At 36.5% G+C, this 19,491-nt stretch overlaps 1 protein-coding gene across 4 annotated transcripts in view; it reads left to right on the forward strand.

The window, feature by feature from the left end:
• Positions 1–447: 447 nt before the first annotated feature.
• The window catches only part of SLC12A6 (solute carrier family 12 member 6), a 101,129-nt gene continuing 82,085 nt past the window's right edge, over positions 448–19,491 (forward strand). Inside the window, exons 1-2 of one of the 4 annotated variants that reach the window (XM_079126352.1) lie at positions 448–466; positions 572–853. In XM_079126352.1, the coding sequence (XP_078982478.1) occupies positions 583–853 (271 nt within the window). In that variant the 5' untranslated portion in view covers positions 448–466; positions 572–582. The other 3 variants (XM_079126353.1, XM_079126355.1, XM_079126354.1) reach the window with 3 other exon arrangements.

Genomic DNA, 19,491 nt, shown 5'->3' on the forward strand with positions numbered 1-19,491 from the left:
AGTGGATTATCGACCTCAAAAACATCGGGTGGCTCTTCACACACCACCTCCCAGCCAGACCTGTGGGGTATTCACCTGATACACAACAGGTGGCCGGGTGCACACCTTTTCGCAATCTGATCCACGCTATATAGTCGCCTGATTAGGGTGGGCCTGCACGCACTTTGCTCAGCTAGAACTGTGGGACACTCACCAGATAAAAGACTAACTAGCTTGAGAGGAACCCAGGGTTGAGGGGTAGGGGAGGCCTCACTTGCTGCTGAAAGACCATGGCACAGAGCCCTCAGCTCTGAACCAGATGAAGTAGCTAGGTAGCTAGCTCTTCATTCTGAAGGAGCAAAGTTATACAAGATTGTTTTTATGTTTTTGTTTCTCAAAAATATTTTTCAGCAGTTGGTAGTGCACTTTCTAAGCTCGAATTCTGCGTTCGATTCTTATTTGGGGCTTTTGTAGGATGTGAATCAAGGTAATTTTTTTTTAAGTTTTCTTTTTTCTTTTTTTCTTTGCAATCAAAAGTAGCTAGCGTGGGAGGAAGATTTTTGCGAGGTTTTCCCTTATTCTTTGTTAAAAGGGAAAAGAAAAATGCATCCTCCAGAAACCACCACCAAGATGGCTTCAGTTCGGTTCATGGTGACACCAACAAAGATTGATGACATTCCAGGTTTGTCAGATACCAGTCCGGATCTCAGCTCTCGGTCTAGTTCCCGAGTAAGATTTAGCTCCCGGGAGAGTGTGCCCGAAACAAGCCGTAGTGAGCCCATGAGTGAGATGTCTGGGGCCACCACTTCACTGGCAACTGTTGCCCTGGATCCTGCCAGTGATCGGACTTCTAACCCCCAGGATGTTACTGAGGGTAAGTAGAAACTCAGAGAACAGGGTATTTTTATTATGGGGTTATCTATGCAGGATGACCATCTACTGGGAGGGCATTTTCCAATTTTACAGTAATCATTAGGACCCAGTGATGGCTTTTCTTTTTGTGATGCTTATGGCCCTTTGGTAATGGGTCAATGCGATAGTAATTTGTTAGGTGGGAAGGTGTGTGGCAAGAAAGTAAATGCATATTTTGATATCCTCATTTTTGTCTCCTTGGAATTGAAATGGTGAAAACGAATTGTTTTTAACAAAAGAATCCTAAGTGTAAAATTTAGTGAATTGGATGTATGCTTTCTTACCAGCATTGAGGCTTTAACTCTTAAAATTGCTTTTTTTAAAGGTTTTTTTGTTTTGTGTTTTTTTAGATGTTGACAGATGTTTATTTTATTCATTTATTTATATGTGGTGCTGAGAATCGAACCCTGTGCCTCACACATGCTAGACAAGTGCTCTACCACTGAGCCACAACTCCAGCCCTTAAAATTGCTTTTAAGGTCAATTACAAGGAGTAGTTATTGATCATATCTTAGTGGTTTTCCTTCAAAGACTTAATTTGTGCATCACAAAATTCCTTTTTTTAAATTTGTACAGTTGATCCAAGTAGCTAAGGTCACTCAGGGCAGTGGTGAGAATATCTAATGCCCTATCACTGTCAAATGAAGTTCTAATGAGGCTTTTAGATTCCCACTTAAAAAAGTCACTTTGTGCTTGAGATGAAATGTCCTGAGTGCTGTATTGAGTCTTCGTAGTCAGAAAGTAGCACACAATCTATTTCTAGCTCATATTGGCCATTGCAAAATTTTAACTTAAACCAGTCTATCAGCTAACTTAGAAATTTTCATTAGATTTAGTGGGAAGAGGTGATGGAATGCAGTGATCATAACATTTTTCAAATTTCAAAGTAAAAAAGTTGAAAACTGCTACTCTGTTATTATGTTCAGTTTTATGTTGTATTCTAACATAATCTTCCTAGTAATAAAATTTTCTCTTAAGAATCAAAGACTGGACAAGTGAGGTGTTCCACGTCGGTAATCCCAACAGCTCTGGAGGCAGAAGCAGGAGGATTCAAAGCTAGCCTCAGCAATTTAGCGAGGCCTTCAGCAAATTAGGGAGACCCTTTCTCAAAATGAAAAACAAAATGGGCTGGGGATGTGACTCAGTGGTTAAGTGTTGCTGAGTTCAATCTCTGGTACCCACCCCCACCCCCTTGAAAAAAAAGAAAAAGGATATTCTACTCAAATTTGGAAACCATGCCTTCGGCTACTAACTTATGAAAGTGAGGTGACATACCAATTTTCCGGCGTCAGAAAATATGATTCCTCCTAACCTAAAGAGTTCAGGAAACCAGAATGAGTTTAGTTCCTTAATTCTGTGTGTTTTTAATTTCTCAAAATAAGGTAAATTTGGTAAAGCTTATAGTTCTACAATTCACTCATTCTTGAATAATCATTTCTTCTTTTTGAAAATACTGCAGGTTGATTCCTAGACTTAACTGTCTTCAACTTACACTGTTTTATGTACACTGTGTTAAAATTGTATTATGGAATAAAAATTAAATTATCATTTTCTCTGTCTCTCCAAATAATTCTAAATTGTAGTTTTAGTTTTTGTCCATCATACCAGGATAAACAGACCAGGTAAAGAATATACCAGTGTTAACTTTTTATATCATAATTATCATTAGGTAATTTATGGTTGAATGTTGTTAGACTTGTAATTTACATGTTATAGAATTGTATTTTTACTATTTTCTAAAAAGTGGACTTTTTCAGTAATATGTTAGACATGCAGAACAGGATACTTGTCCAGGTTCCAGTTATCTTACCTTTAAGCATTCCTTACAGTCTGGAACAATTTAGTTTTACTCTCCAGGGGTAAAACTGGGGACATGTCTAAGTGAAATCTATGTTGTTTACATGAGCACAGAAGTTAAAGTTTAGCTCTTTATATAACACATTTCTTACTTAAATTTCAATGCTCTTTGGTATCCAGATGAAAGGGAAATTAGCAACCCTACTTTAGATAGCATTTTCCCCTATTCTTGGGAATCTAGCTTCCTAGTTCCTCAATGACCTGCTTTTTCATTTTATTCTTTCTATATTTTAAAAAATTACCAGGATAACTATCCTGTGATGTATTTTCCCTACCATTAGAGGTAACTGGTTGGAAATATAATTATTTCCACCTGTTTATGTTTATTTTTAGTTCAATATGGACCAATAACTATTTATTTTTATATGGTGGTGAGGATCAAACCCAGTACCTCACATGTGCTAGGCAAGCACTCTACCACTAAGCTACAATCTCAGCCCTGCCTGGTTAGATTTAGATGTAGATCTTCAGAGGATGCTGTGGTGGAGAGAATTGAGGACCTGATGTTAATCCCTATTTGTCTCTGGACTGGATTTGGTATAGGAAAACAGCTACTTCCTTTTGTACAATTTGCTCTGTCCTTAAGCTCAGTATTTTTTAAAGACGTGTTTGCTATTTTATTTATAATTTGTGATTTTTATGGCCCTTTCTGCATTCTTTGATGGTTGTGACATTGATATGATTCTCTTTTCACGTGGGTCCCATGCCTTCTGTCTTTCTTCCTGAAAAGGAACTTCATACCTGGAATTTCTTTTTCTTTGTCTTGTCTTTTTTTCTTTCCTCTTTTTTTGGATGGTGCTCAATTGAACTAAGGGCCTTGTGCATTCTAGGCAAGTGCTCTGCCACTATGCCAAGTTTGTTTTCTCATCATACTTATGCCTTTTACTTACATATACTCAAATACAGGGTGACACATAAAATTTTAAAAACTTATTTTACATTTTAATTTCTCTATTCTTGTCCTTCTGAGTAGATAATCAGAATATTTATAGTTTTTCTTTCATTTTGGCAAGTTTCCATTAGAGTTTATAGAACTATTCAATTGATATAATCAGGAATCTTGCTGCAGTACTGCATTAGCTTGTACATAAAGAATGCCTTAGAGATGCACAAAAAACTGTTGAGAGTGGATTCTTTTAGGAAAAGAGTTATGAAAATAGGGTAGAAAGTGGGAATTTTCCTTTACCTAAACAATTCAGAAAGGCATGTACAATTTGTGTGTGTGTGTGTGTGTGTGTGTGTGTGTGTGTGTGTGTGTGTGTAAACACCAGGGATTGAACCTTGGTGCACTTAACCACTGAATCATATCACCAGTCCTTTCTTTGTTTTTTTTTTTTTTTTTTTTTTTTTTTTCTTTTTAATTTTGAGACAGGGTCTCACTAAATTGCTTAGGGCTTCCCTAAGTTGCCGAAGCTGACTTTGAATTTAGCCTCCTGCCACAGCCTCCCAAGTTGTTGGGTTTACAGACCTGTGCCACCACACCCAGCTCAATTTTTTGTTTGTTTTGGTACCAGAGATTGAACCTGTGGGTGCTTAACCACTGAACCACATCTGTAGCCCTTTTTATTTTTTGTTTTTGAGACAGGGTCTCACTAAGTTACTAAAGCTGGCTTCAAATCTGTGATCCTCCTGCTTCAGCCTCCTAAGCCTTAGGAATTCCAGGTGTGCACCACTGTGCCCAGCCTGGCTCAATTTTTATAGCCTTATCACCTTTATAATAGGTGTTTTTTTGTTTTGTTTTGTTTTTACAAAAGATATAGCAAGGTGGAGATGATGATCTAGACTCTAATTCTAGTCAAACCCAATTTTAATAAAGGAGAAAATTAAGACTTCCTGAGATGGTTATTTGAAGATTACATGGTCAGTAGCAAAGTGAAAGTTGAAGTGCTGGCCTCCTGACTCTGTATGTGTGTGTTTTGCTGGGAATGGATCCCAGCACCTCATGCATGCTAGGCAAACACTCTACCACTAAGCTACACCTGCAGCCCCAAGGCCTCCTGACTTACATGCCGTGCCCATTCGTAAATTATTTTGCCTCTCTCGAGTGATAAACTTTTTACATTTGCTTAATAATCATTTGGTTAACTTAAATTATTGTTAAAGTAATAATACTAAAGAGCAGATAACATTTTATAATCTTACAAAGGCCCTAATTCAATAAATTCTCCCTGAGCTTCTGATATGTGTGAGGCACTCTGGTGTGAATTATAGGAAATATGCAGGTAATCACAGTTTCTGCCTTGGGGAGCTCATAACGTAGTGGCAAAAATGACTGGAACACTCTATTCCTTCCCTAAACATTTACTGAGTATCTGTGGGTCAGGCACTGTTATGGGTGTTAAGTGTGCAGGACTGAGAATCCATTATCTGTTCTAAGGAAAGTTACTATCTAATAGAAAAAGCAGACACATTTTTTTATAATTGCTAGATAAATACAACAATAGAAATATGCAAAAATACAACAAATGAAAATGAACTGAGATAAAGTAGAGGACTTGATGAGGTAAAGTTATGGTGAAAAATATAGAAAGATTAAATACTGTGGTCACAGGGTTGAATATTAGAGTGAACAGTGTGAGGTAGGGCATTTCCCATGTTAACATGATCTAATAAGCAGACTTGGGAGTAGGGTCCTGAAATAGAAAAAAAGTAAAAGCCACTTGAATCTGGAGATCTAAATCCACCACCTTTGCAGATGGCTCTTACCAAGTTTTTATTGAGGAGTGTTACAGATGCAGAAATACTTCTGTAAGTCCCTTCTTTAAGGAATCACCTTGTCTCTGAGACTTTTTCTGATTGAATACCATTCCCAAATAGAAGAGATTGGGTCTTAGTGTCCCCATATCCATTATCCACACTATTACTGTAGTACCTATATCACTTAACTTTGTTATTATTTACAGATTCTTTCTCAACCAAACTTTAAGGTTCTTGAGGACAGGGACACAGAGTTATTGGCACCTAATATAATGTGTAATACCCTACATGGTTTGTATTCAGTAAATGTTGAGTTTCCAAACAAAAAAGAGACAAATACACTGTGATAAAGGCAAATTAAAGATGTGTATGACACAGAGTAGATGTTTCATCAGACTATACAGAACTAATCTAGAGAGCTTTTTATTGGAATAATCTACTTTTATTTTTTTGATGCAGGATCTCACTAGTTGATGAGGCTGGCCTCAAATTTGTGATCTTCCTATCTCAGCCTCCTGAGTAGCTGGGATTATAGAAGTGCACCACTACACCTGCCTTCTAGAGAGCTTTTTTTTAAAAAAAAAAAAACCCTCTACCCTGGTGCCATCCCCAGAGATTCTGATTTACTTTCATCAGTGTTTTTAATCTCTTAGATGAATCAAATACGAAGTCAGTGCTGTCCACAGTTTAGAAGGGAAGAGGGATCAATGCTACATGCATAGGAAAAACTTTCCCAGCTGAGCTGGGCTTTGAAGGTGAACAAATATTCCCCATTTGGTTAGGTTAGAGCAGGCTTTTCCCTAAACGTCAGTAGGTCTTACAGAATATCTGCCCTCGGAGCTATGACATTACACATGGAAGTTTAGTCTGTTCCGTTGTTCTACCTATCTATAAGGTTATCATGCTAACGTAGAATGTTTGACTAAGAAACTTGGAAAACTATGTATTTTACTTTCCCTAACAATATGGTCTCAGCCGGGCACAATGCCCTACACCTATAATCCTAGCAGCTGGGGAGGCTGAGGCAGAAGGATCGAGAATTAAAGCCAGACTCGGCAGAAGCAAGGTGCTAAGCAACCTCTGAATAAAATACAGAATAGGGCTGGGGATGTGGCTCAGTGGTCAAGTGCCCCCAAGTTCAATCCCTGGTACCCCCACCCACCAAAAAAAAAAAAAAAAAAAAAAAAATCTCAAAGTATCAAGCACTTTTTTAAAATATACTTTTCAAATGAACTTCTAAGTTTTTGGGTTTTTTGCCCCAAACCTAAATAAGTGAATATTTTGTATTGCCAGTCACTGGTGACTACTACCCTTCTCTTAAACATACTTTATGCTATTCATGTTTTGTTTTGGCTTTCTAATAACATTGTGTAAGGTATGAAGTTTTATAAAAACACATTTATTTGGTACCATAGCTTACCCAATAGCATCCTCTGATTTAAAAATAAGGGGAGGGGGAACTTTTCAATATCACTTGTCTAAAACATTTTGGTTATATTCCACAACTTTTTTCTTACTCTTCTCCACACTTGACAGCCAGTGATTACACTTTTTTATTTTTACAAAGATTTTGCAATTGTAATTATTGGTACATATTAATTATACAAATCAAGAGATTTCCTTGTGACATGTCCATACTGCATATAACATGCATATGCCTCTTTTTGGCTTGAAGAATGTCTTTCCTTGCTGGGCACAGTGGTGCATGCCTGTAATCCTAAGATTTGTAAGTGTGAGAGGCAGGAGGATTCCAAGTCTGAAGCCAATCTCAACAACTTGGGGAGACCCTGTCTCAAAATAAGAAGGGCTAGGGATGTAGCTCAGTGATAAAGTGCCTCTGAGTTCAATCCCAGTACTACAAAAAAATAAAAATAAAAATGTCCTTTTTTTGGGGAGTGGATACCTGGGATTGAACCAAAGGGCACTTAACCACTGAGCCACATCTCCAGCCCTTTGTATTTTTTGGAGACAGGATCTCACTAAAATGCTTAGAGCCTCACTAAATTGCTGAATCTGGCCTCAAACTTGTGATCTTCCTGCCTCAGCCTCCTGAGCTGAGGATTATAGGTGCGTGCCACCACGTCTGGCAAGAATGTTCTTAATACGTTGATCCCATCCCAGGAAGCCAACAGAGTTCTCAAGACGGCCCACAGGGAGAGGATGGACAGATTGTAATAGATGAATTGACTGATTATGGAGTTAATTTGGGTACAGCTTCCCCTCCTAAAAAAAAAATTATAATATACTAATACTACTTTATACCTCAAGAAGCAATCAACCAAATGGGAAATTTTATTAAATAACTAGATTCTTCAACAAATAAATGGTGTGGGGTGTAAGATGTGATGAGAAGGGAGAGAATACTATTAGAGATAATAAGAGGTCTATCAACCAAATGCAATGTGTGGATTTGGTTTGGATCCTGGTGTGAATAGAACAACTTTAAATAGACATTTTTGAATTAGAGAAGTGTGAACATGTATGTGGTATTAAATAATAGTAAGGGATTATTCATTTTCTTAGGTTTATGACATTGTGGTAATGTAAAGCCCTCACCTGTAGAGATAAGTGTTTACATGTGAAATAAAATAGTCTCCAGCTGCCCCTCCTTTGGCTCCCTCACTCCCCACCATCTCAAAAAATTAAAAAAAAAAAAAATGTTGAGAGATAGACAAAATAAGATGAGCAAATGGTCATAATATGTTAAACTGAAATAAAAGCTTTTGTTTGAAAATGTCTGTAATAAAAAACTTTAAGGCCAGATATGGTAGTATACACCTGTAATCCCAGCCACACTAGAGGCTGAGGCTTGGAATTGCTAAATTGCTGAGACTGGCTTTGAATTTACCATCCTCTGGAACCACTAGGATTTCAGGCATGCACCACCATGCCTGGCTGCAAAGGGGAATGCTTCTAATGCTGAAGTTTAAGCCAACTTGTCCTGATCTATGAGGACAATATTATGCTGTAAACTTTTGCATCATGTCTGTTTCTCCTTTTGCCCTTTGTGCCTAATAAATAATCTCTGGACTGCCAAGAACCTCAAGCTCTGAGACTCAAAGCTCACTGCTTCACTGGAAAAGGGCAAGCTGAATTTGTCTTCCCTACCCTTGCCCTTTTGGCCCATTGCCTTTGTGCACAGCTGTATCTGGTGGGCTTGTTTGAGAAAAATGCAAATTATATGTGTTTTATGTCTTTGGTGATTTGTGTTTCTTACAGAAGGTGTGAAAGTTTGGAAAACTATATTGTAGGAATTGTGAAAGCATTTTGTGAATGTTAAAAATATTATTTTAATGACATTTTATAAATCATATGTAAATAGAAAAACAAGAACACATTCTCTATTAAAACTTTTATGATTAAGCCAGGCGCAGTGGTACATACTTGTAATCCCAGTAGCTCAGGAGGCTAAGGCAGGAGGATCACAGGTTCAAAGCCAGCCTCAGCAACACCCTAACCAACTCAGCAAAATGCTGTCTCTAAATAAAATCCAAAAAAACAGGCTGAGGATGTAGCTCAGTGATTAACCAACCCTAGGTTCAATCCTTGGCACCAAAAAGACATAACAAAAACAAAAAAACTGATTAGTACTTAGGTGTGTTTTGTGGAATCTCAGCAATTACATTTGAAGGTATGAGCACAAAACTGTAAAATGTACAGCATGTACAGGCACATAAACAGCACTAACTTAACTGCATAACTTCAGTGCATAACTGCAGAATTTCAGTGGTTGATTAAAAAATATTTTCATATTTGCTCAGCTCTAAGGTGTACATTTGTTATATTTTAACATTTCTCTTATTCAGGTGCATTTTACTTTTTTTTTTTTTTTTTTTTTTTAATGTGGCCAACATGCTAAGGAAGCACTGTACTACCACTGAGACATCCCCAGACCCACATTTTACTTTTGAAGAACTTATTTTTTATTTATTATGGAGGCAAGGTGGCACTAGGTTTGAGCCCAGGGACACTACCACTGAACTACCCAGCTTTTTTCTTTTTCTTTTTTTTTTTTTGAGACAGGATATTGCTAAATTGCCCAGGCTGGCTGAAATTTGTGATCATCCTGCTTCAGCCTCCTGAGTTGCTAGGCTTAAAAGAATGTGCCATCACACCCAGCTGAAAGATTTTAAGCTATTCTTGAATTAGTGGTAGAACCTACCACTAATAGGATTTCAGAATCAAGTCTATAATGTAAATAAATTAGTCTGAGGAGCTATGTAAAACCTGAAGTTTTTGTTATCTTAGATGTCTTAACTGAAAAAAATGTAAGAATAGAAGCCTTTTTCTTCTCAAATTTGCAACTTTTGTAATTAAAAAGTACAGAAAGAAAACAAAAGATATATTATGAAATGATAAGTATGTTTAGGTTTTAATCCTAATTTTAGCCCTTACTCCCTCCCCCCTTATTTAAATATTCTTGTCATTTTAGCCCAGAGGTAGCTGGGTTTCAGTCTTCAGTTTCCTTGTTAAATTAATCAGTGGCAGCTTTTGGGTTTGCATTTTTATTACGGCATTGATAATCCTGGTTACTGTGTTTTTTTGTCATTTTGGGTTTTTGTTTTGTTTTTTTCGTGTGGAGATTGAACCCAGAAGCACTCTACCACTGAGCTAAGTCTTCAGCCCTTTTTGTTTTTTATTTTGAGACAGGGTCTCACTGAGTTGCATAGGTCCTTGCTAAATTGCTGAGGCTGGCCTCAAACTTGCAATCCTCTTGCCTTACAGCCTCTAGAGTCCACAAAGTCCCTGGGATTACATGTGTGTACCACTGCCTTTAGCTCCTTGTTTTTAATGGCCTCGAGAAATTCAGCTGATAGCATTCATATCACTTGGTAAATTAATCAGTGGCAGTTTTTTTGGTAAGTTTTGGTAAATACCTTTAATTTTTGGCTAAGTGGTACTTTTGTTTCTCCCATTTTGACAGTCAGGTGTATTTTCACTTTGTGGTAAGGCTACTCATTATTTGTATTACTAGTTTATGAAAAAGAGAGAAAACACTAACAAGTAAAAACTTTTTTTTTTTTTTGGTACTGCAGACTGAACCCAGGGGCAATTAACCACTGTGCTACATCCCCAGCCCTTTTTAATTTTTTTTTTTGTGTGTGTGTGTGTGTGTGTGCTGGGGATCGAACCCAGGGCCTTGTGCTTGCAAGGCAAGCACTCTACCAACTGAACTATCTCCCCAGCCCTTACATTTTTTAAAATGTTGAGATAGGTCCTCACAAAGTTATTGAAGCTGGCCTTGGACATGAGGTCCTCCTGCATCAGCTGGACTGGCACTGGGATTATAGGTGTACACCGCCGTGCCCAACTAATAAGTAAAAACTCAAATGGGTCTGTACATTTTCACTTTGAGGGGCTATGAGAAATTGAATCCAATTAAAATTTACCTTTATTGTATTTTGAGATCATTTGCATTAACCATATTTAAACTCTTGCGGTGCTGGGGATTGAAGCTAGCGCTTCACACATGTTAGGCAAGCATTGCACCTCTGAGCTACACTCCGAGTTCCTGTGTGTGTGTTTTTTTTTTTTTTTTTCCTCAGCCAGAAATAATATTTTCACAACTGGCTATTTATACTGTAGGAAGCATTCAAAAGATTATGCTGGGTTGATTAATTTTTTTTCTAGTTTAGCAGTGTGCTACATTCCAAATAAAAATTTTAAGAATCAATAGGAAATTTTTTTTAAAAACCCTATTAGAGAAAGTTTTTTTCCAATCTTGAAAAATCATCAATTTTGATACTTGTCCATTTAAAGGCAAGTCAGTATGTTATTTTGTTTGTTTTTGCAGTGCTGTGTTACACCTGGGGCCTCACGTATACTAGGCAAGTGGTTTGCCACCAAGCTACAACCCCAGCCCTACAAGTCATTATTTTCCATGCAAAGTTGAAATTTTTCTGTCCAGAAGAAAACTGAGTCAACAGTTCAGTAACCTGTCTAAGGATTTGAGCCTAGGCAAGTGTGATTCTAATAGTATATTTTTGTCTTAGTGGTTAGTCCTATTGAACTCATTTACTCAACTGCAGTTGTATAGTAGAGAAGCAGCATTAAAATAAATGCAATTTTTATACTCTGTGGACATGGTTGCTATTATTTTGTCTGGCATTAGGGAAAATTTTTAAATAAAAGATAGTGACATGTTCCCTGGTTAACTTTGGTCCTTTGTTTCTCAAAAGAAATCTTGCTAAAGATGTATATTTCATTATCATTTACACAAATGATGTGCAAATACCTAGGGTGGAGTATTAGTGCTGAGTTACAAGAACAACTTGTAATTCGTGATTTAGTTACATTGGTCCTAAAGTTAATGAAGAGGGATGTTTTGGCCCAAATCTCAGAAAATCTTTTTTTTTTTCCTCTTTTTATTTCTTTGCTTATAAGATATTTTACTTATAGTCCTGATTTTATATACTTCTCCATTTAAAAAAATATTCTGGTACCTTTAAAATTTAATTCCATGTTTATTTTTAAAATGAATGCTATTACATTCTAAACATATTAACAAAAATTTGACATCAGATCCTTTTTTTTTTTTTTTTTTTTTTTTTTTCTTGGTACCAGGGACTGAACCCTGAGTTGTTAACCACTAAGCCACATCCCCAGAACTTTTTTTTATTTCGAGACAGGGTCTTAATAAGTTGCTAAGGCTGGCTTCAAACTTGCCATCCTCCTGCTTCAGCCTCCCAAGCCACTGGTATTACAGTCTTGCGCCACCATGCTTGGCTTTAACATCATACAGGATATTCTTAAGAATGAACAGAATGATATTTGCCACAATCATATTTTCTAAATACATGTAGCTTTTATTTTCAGGTGTTTTGTTTATGAAAGAAGTTTTCTTGCATCATGAGTTCATTTTTAGCATGAATGGTTCTCAGATAATTTTTAAAAATTGTTTTAGCTATAGATGGACACAATACCTTTATTTTATTTATTTATTTATTTTCATGTGGTGCTGAGGATCAAACCCAGTGCCTCACACATGCTAGGCAAGTGCTCTACCACTGAGCTACATTCACAGCCCCACTTACTGGGTAATTTTTAATAACCATTTCGGCAATAAGATTATATGGTTCTAGACAGGTACAGGTGTGCATGCCTATAATCCTAGTGAGTCAGAAGACTGAGGCAGGAGGATTCCAAGTTTGAGGCCAGGCTCAAGGCCCTAAGCAATTTAGTGAGACCATGTGCCAAAAAATAAAGAGACCTGGGGATATAGCTCAGTGGTAAAATGTCCCTGGGTTCAATGGACAGTACCAAAAAAATAAAAACAAGATTATATGGTTCTAGATTATTTTTTAACTTTCAGTTGTATGGTAATACTCAGTTTCCAAGAACTAAGAGAAAAAATTACATAGGATTTGGTCTGAACCTGAGTGATTTCTCAGGATAAAGAATAACAATGTATTAAAATTTAATAGAGTTGGGCATGGTGGCCCAGTGTCTCTAGAGACTGGAGCAGGAGGATCACAAGTTCAAAGCCAAATTTAACAATTTAGTGAGACCCTGAGAAATTTAGGGAGACCCTGTCTCAAAATAAAAACTAGAAAAGGCTGGGGACATGGTTTAGTGACTGTGTCCCTGTGTTCAATCCCTAGTACAAAAAAGAAAAATGTGAGAATTCTTATATTGAAAATAAATTTCCACTGACTGCCTTGTTTCAGTTTTTTTTCTTTACTCCATCTAACTTGTCTTTATTTTTAATTAAATGGGTTGAATAAAACAAAACACTGGTTATCATAAGTTTATTGAAACTAATTAGCAAAATAAATATGTATACTATTTCATCTAATATATTAAACACTGCGAGTAATAGCCCTTTTGCCCTGTTCTGGCCTTTATACCTTAGTATTTTAAAACACCATTTAACCAGGTGTGGTGGACCACTCCAGTAATCCCAGATACTCAGGAAAAGAGGATCACAGGTTCAAGACCAGCCTGGGCAACTTAGCAAGACCCTGTCTTAAGATAAAAAGAGTTGAGCATGTAGCTCGGTGATAGTGTCACTGGGACAATCCCCAGCACTGCTAAAATAATAATAATAATAATAATAATAACCATACATTTTTTAGTGGCAGCGTAAATATTTTAAACCTGTACAATGACTCATTTCACACAACGTTCAAGACTTTAAACTCAAAGTGCAAGAAAAGATTTGTGCAACTCCCTAACTTTTATGTGAAATGGAATTAGACCGTGAAGTGACTTTCTTTATACTGAGGCCTGAAGATCTTTAGGTTTCAAAGAATTTCATTTTTTAAAAATATTTATTTAATACCTTTTATTTTTATGTGGTGCTGAGGATCGAACCCAGAACCTCACACATGCTTGGTGAGCACTCTACTGCTGGGCCACAACCCCAGCCCCAAGAATTTCATTTTTATAGTATTTTTCCCAACATTTTATTATGGAAGTTTTCAAATGTGCAGAAAATTTGAAAGAATTGTTCTGTGAATTCATTAATCTTTAACTGCTATCTACTTAATTAACATCTTTTGTGTTTTGTCCTGTATTCCTTCATTAATCTATTTTTGAAGGATTTCAAAGTAAATTTGGAGACATTGGGATATTTTACTACTAACCACTGCATTATGCACAAGAATGTTAAGTGATTTATAATGCATAATGTGATTAAGATTCATTGATGTTGACTTTTTCTGTAGTTCTTGGTTTGTTAAGTAATATTAGTCCATTGTCTGAATATACTATAGTTGTTTATCCTATTGATAGAGACCTAGGCTGTTATCTTTTTGGGCTTTTTTTTTTTTTTTTTTTTTTTTTTTTGGGCTTTTATGAAGTTGCTATATAAATATTTGTTTGAATGTTTTTGGTAGACTTGCTTTTATTTCTCTTGATTAAAAATACCAAGAGGAAGAGCTGGGTCATAGGGGTAGGTATATTTTTTAGATTTATTTAAAAAAAGGACAGGGAGCTGGGGTTGAGGCTTGGTAGAAGAGTGCCCACCTAGCAGGCATGAGACCCTGGGTTTGATCCTTGGCACCACATAAAAATAAAATAAAGGTATTGTGTCCACCTACAACTAAATATATATATATATATATATAGAGAGAGAGAGAGAGAGAGAGAATTTTTTTAAAAAAGGATTTTTTCCAAATGGTTCTGCCATTTTATCCTCCACATAATGTTTGCACATCTTTGTCAGTAGTCTTTATAATGTAGGTTTTAATTTGTATTTCCTTGATGGTCAATGATGTTGAGCATTTTTTCAAGTGCTTATAAGCCATTTGTATCTCTTCCTTTACTAATGGTCAATTTAAAATCATTACCCATTTTATGTTACCTTTTTATAATTGTAGGGGATTTTTGTATGTATGGATTATGTGTATTTTACATGCAAGTCCTTTGTCAGATTTATGTTTTGTGAATATTTTCTCCCAGTCTATGACTTGCTCATTCATTTTCATAATGGTGTCAGTTTGTTGCATTCTTTTCAACATTTTATAGAACTTTAAACATAAAGTTTATAGTGAACACTCATACACCCACCACCCAGTTCTATCTTTATACTTATGTTTTGGTACTGGGGATTGAACCTAGGGATGCTCTATCATTTGGCTGCATCCCCAGCCCATTTTAAATTTTAAGACAGGGTCTGGCTAAGTTGCTGAGGCTGTCCTTGAACTTGAGGTACTCCCACCTAAGCCTCCTGAGTCACTGGGATTATAGGCCTGCACCACTGAGCCTGGCTGATCGTTAACATTTTATTGTATTTGTCCTTTCACATATCTGTCCATCTGTCCTATTAAATGTATTTCAATGTAAATTGTAGGTATCCATTCACTTCCTCCAGATACTTCTAAATGCATGTTATTAATTAGAACTCAATTTGCTTGCAGCTTGTTTTCTTTTGAGGTAAACTTATGCCATGGAATGCAAAAATTCTAAGTGAATAGTGACTGAGTTTGACAAATGCATGTACCTGTGAAACCCTAAAACCTCAAAATTTTGAATTTACTTACTATCACTCCAGAAGGTTCTCTCATGTCTGGTTCCAGTTAAACTCTATTTCCAAACCCCCAGAAGCAACCATTGTCCTGATTTTTTGCATCATAGGTTACTTTTGCTGGTTCTAAAACCTCATACCTGTGGATTCATATATGATTTACTTTTGGTTGAAGCTTTCATTTAGCATAATTTGTTTGAGATTCATCCCTGTGGTTACATGTGTCAATAGTTCATTCCTTTTTACTGCTCAGTAGTAATCCTTTGTTTGACTGTATCACTCTTTGTTTATTCTCTCATGGATGTACAACTGGGTTGTTTCTAGTTTTGGGGATGTGATATGAACTTTTTTCCTTGTTTTATCTGATATGAACATTTTTGTACAAGTCTTTTTGTGAGAATGTATTTTCATTTTTAGAAGTAAATAATTAGAAGTGGAATTGCTAAGTTGTAGGGAAAAGTGCCAGATTCTTTTCTATAATGGTTTTTCAGGTTCACACCCCCCAACAACATTAAATAGTTCATTTTGTTTCATATTCTTGCCACATTTGATAGTGTTAGCCTTATTAATTTTTAGTGGTCTTGGTTGTATAGTGGTATCTTATCATGACAGAGTATTGTACTTAAAATATCTATTTCTTACATCCTGCCTAGTTACTCCCCAATCATATTATACACACTTCAGCTTTTTCTGTACTACTCCCCACCCCCAGCTTTTTCTACGTTACTTTAACTTTGCTTTCAATTTTCTATGCCCTTGCTCTTTTATCTAATAGTTCACAGTAAGAGAGAACTATTATAAAATTGCTGACCATTGTGGTACCCAACCATCAAGTTGGTAAATAAATTATTAATATAATAAATTAACAGAAATTTGTCATATCCTAGTTGTTTAGCTTGAGAATTTTTTTTTTTAAGAAAGGAAGGGTGACAGGATAATATTTGTATATAGGCTTATATACATAAGCCATACACAGATTTATGAACACAGGTCTTTGTTTTCTTTCAAATATAGAAGATTAGTCACAGTTTGATCCTCCTTAATATAAAATAAATATGAAAGGCAAAATCAACTGGAAATATCTGTTGGTAGAAAGTATTAACAAACTGGAACCCAGAATGTACTATTGAAATCATCTACAGTTTGGTTGTTCTTTAAGTTCCTTCAAATAAATTAATAGGTTAGCTGAATTGTAAATATGGAAAAATCACCAAAGGGCACTACTCAATCCTCACTTAATTTCTTTCCAAGATAGAAATAGTTACCTCTTTACCATATAATAGTAATTCTACAGTGGTTGCATGTTAGAACCATCTGAAGGAGTTTTGAAAGTCTTTCATCTAGGCTGTCTCCAAAACAGTTAAGTTAGAAAATCTGAGAAGGCATTACCAGTTGTCTGCTTCTTGTTTGTGATAATGAGAAATGAACCCAGGGCTTCCTACGTGCTAAGCAATAATTTTACCACAAAGCTACATCCCAGCCCTTTTTTAAATTCTTATTTTGAGAAGGAGCTTACTAAATTGCACAGGCTGACCTCAAATTTAAGATCTTCCTGCCTCAGCCTCCTGAGTAGCTGAGCTTACAGGTATCAACATACCTAGCACTAGGCATCAGTTCTTCGTTTTTCCCTTTGGTACTAGGGATTGTACCTAGAGTCACTCTACTACTGTGCTACATCCCAGTTTTATTTTTGAGACAGGGTCTTGCTTGGTTTCGGAGGCTGGCCTCAAATTTGTGATCCTCCTGCCTCAGTCACTCAAGTCTCTGGGATCACAGGCATGCACCACCACACCCAGCTCAGCATTAGTATTTTTTTAAAAGCTCCCCAGGTGATTCCAGTGGTCAGCCAAGATTACAAATCAGTGCTATTAGGAATATAGGAAATAAAATTTAGGTGAGTGTATATGCATTCTATGTTGCCTACCACAAGGGCATTGGAGATTTTGAAGTTGGGCTTCACCATTTACAAGCTCTGTGACTTTGGGCAAGTTCCTTGACTAAATAAATGTTTTTGCCATGATTAAATGAAATCATGGTGTAAAGTTTCTACTGTAATACAGAACACAAAGTAGGTCTTTGACAACTGTTGGATTCTTTCTCTCTCAGAAGTGGTGTATCTTTGAGGATTACAAACCATCATTTCTTCTCTGTTAAATAAATTCAGTACAGCCTTACATGTCAGATGGAAGGCATTCCTAACAAAGCCTTTATGTTACATCATCAACATGGAAATTAACACAGGGCTCAATTTAATTGATCTCCCTGGCTGAGTAGAGAGGTTGGCCTCATAGTCTGTAATTAAAGTCATCAACTGAAAACTTGATACAGTTACCTAGTAAACTAGATCCAGGAGTTAAGTATGTTATTTTAGGTGTATGCTGAAGGAGCTGTATACCTCTTACTCAGAGGGATTTCCTTGAATTTTTTTTTTTAAACCTATTTAAGCTTCCAGTACATAACAAAAAGTTCTGAACTCTTCCCTTTAAATATAGTTTGCTCTTTTTAAAAAAATATAGTTTGCTCTTTTAAAAAAAATTTTTTTTAGTTGTCAGTGGACCTTTATTTATTTGTATGAAGTGCTGAGAATTGAACCCAATGCCTCACACATGCTAGGCAAGCACTCCACCACTGAGCCATAACTCCAGCACTAGTCTGCTCTTTTAAACAAATTTGTACTTTAGGAAAGTTAATTTCTCTCCTTGGATGTATACATTGCAGCATCTAGAACAATGTATTGTATAAAATATGTAGGTGTCATTAAATATTTACTAAATGAATGTTTCCCCTGAAGAAAAAAAATTATTTGTATGACTTTTTTCCATGTGCTTTGAAATGAAGCAACAACAAAAGCCTAACAAATAGTTCCATCTTTTGTTTTCTAAGTCGATATAGTTCCATTCTATCTTTAAAGAGGATTGTTTGTGAAATGAACTGTTCCCTAATCTTTCTCTTGTGAAATATGAGGGTAGAGGTTGAAATCCTTATGTGCACTTGTCCTTATGGCAGTGCTTTAAGTGAAGGAAGGAGTGCCGGTAGCACACAGTTGACAGCAGTTCATGAATTCTGCAGTCTCCAGCTTTTGGCGGCAACCTTAACAGTTCTTGGGGTTCTTCAGGTTAATAACAATACGCAAGGGGTGGAGTGCTTAATCCTTCTAAGTGAATGATAAACACTGAGGAAGGCGTGTCTTCCTGGAGCCCCACTCCCTTGCTGCTGCAGGTCACGTGAGCACAAAGTACTTCCTGATTCCCAGCCACTGTCTCCCGTAGGCGGTGATCAGAGTGAAAGGAGGAAAGCTCAGGCAGGCAGGGAGCGGACTGGAAGGAAGTTAAAGTACAGAAAGAACGAAGCATTTCTAACTGTAACGATGCCACACTTTACTGTGACTAAAGTAGAAGACCCAGAGGAGGGGGCAACGGCTTCAGTCTCCAAAGAGCCCAGTTTAACAGAAATAAAAGCCCGGATTCGGGATTCAGATGATCCAGGTGAGTCCTCATTGGGAGTTTTTGGAACCTCTGGAGATCTTGTTTGAAAAATTGTCACTAAGATATCAAAATTAAAATGCCCTCTTAACGGATGGAGAAAAAGTGTTGTGGTTGAAGTGTTTTTCACTCAATTGTTTCACTCCCTTGTATATCTGATAACTTCTTTTACTTTTTTCACACACTGGTTTGTTTTTACCCACAATGAGTTCTGTGTTCCTTACAAACAGGTGAAATTGAATCGTGAAGAGTTTTCAACCAAACGGGAGCAGTAAAAGTCAATGTATAATTCACTTTTTACTTACACAGTGTAGATTATATCCAGAAAAGACTCTAAACCAACTCATGAATGACAAATGTAACAGTTTATATGATATTACATAAAGAGGGAGCATGGTTCACTAATTTTGTACTGTGGACTTTGTGACTTCTCTGGTTAGAATTTTGCCTCAGTTTACCAGATAAACAGTAATTCAGTAGTGAATGCTCTTAAGAAATTTTTAATGAAAGAAAGTACAATAGATGGTCATTATGGTGACTAGCATAGCATCAGGTTTAATACAGTTATTTGATGAAGGTACTTACCCCTATTATTTT

The sequence above is a fragment of the Sciurus vulgaris genome (genome assembly GCF_902686455.1).
Source record: "Sciurus vulgaris genome assembly, chromosome: 2".
In the NCBI taxonomy this organism is placed as follows: domain Eukaryota; kingdom Metazoa; phylum Chordata; class Mammalia; order Rodentia; family Sciuridae; genus Sciurus; species Sciurus vulgaris.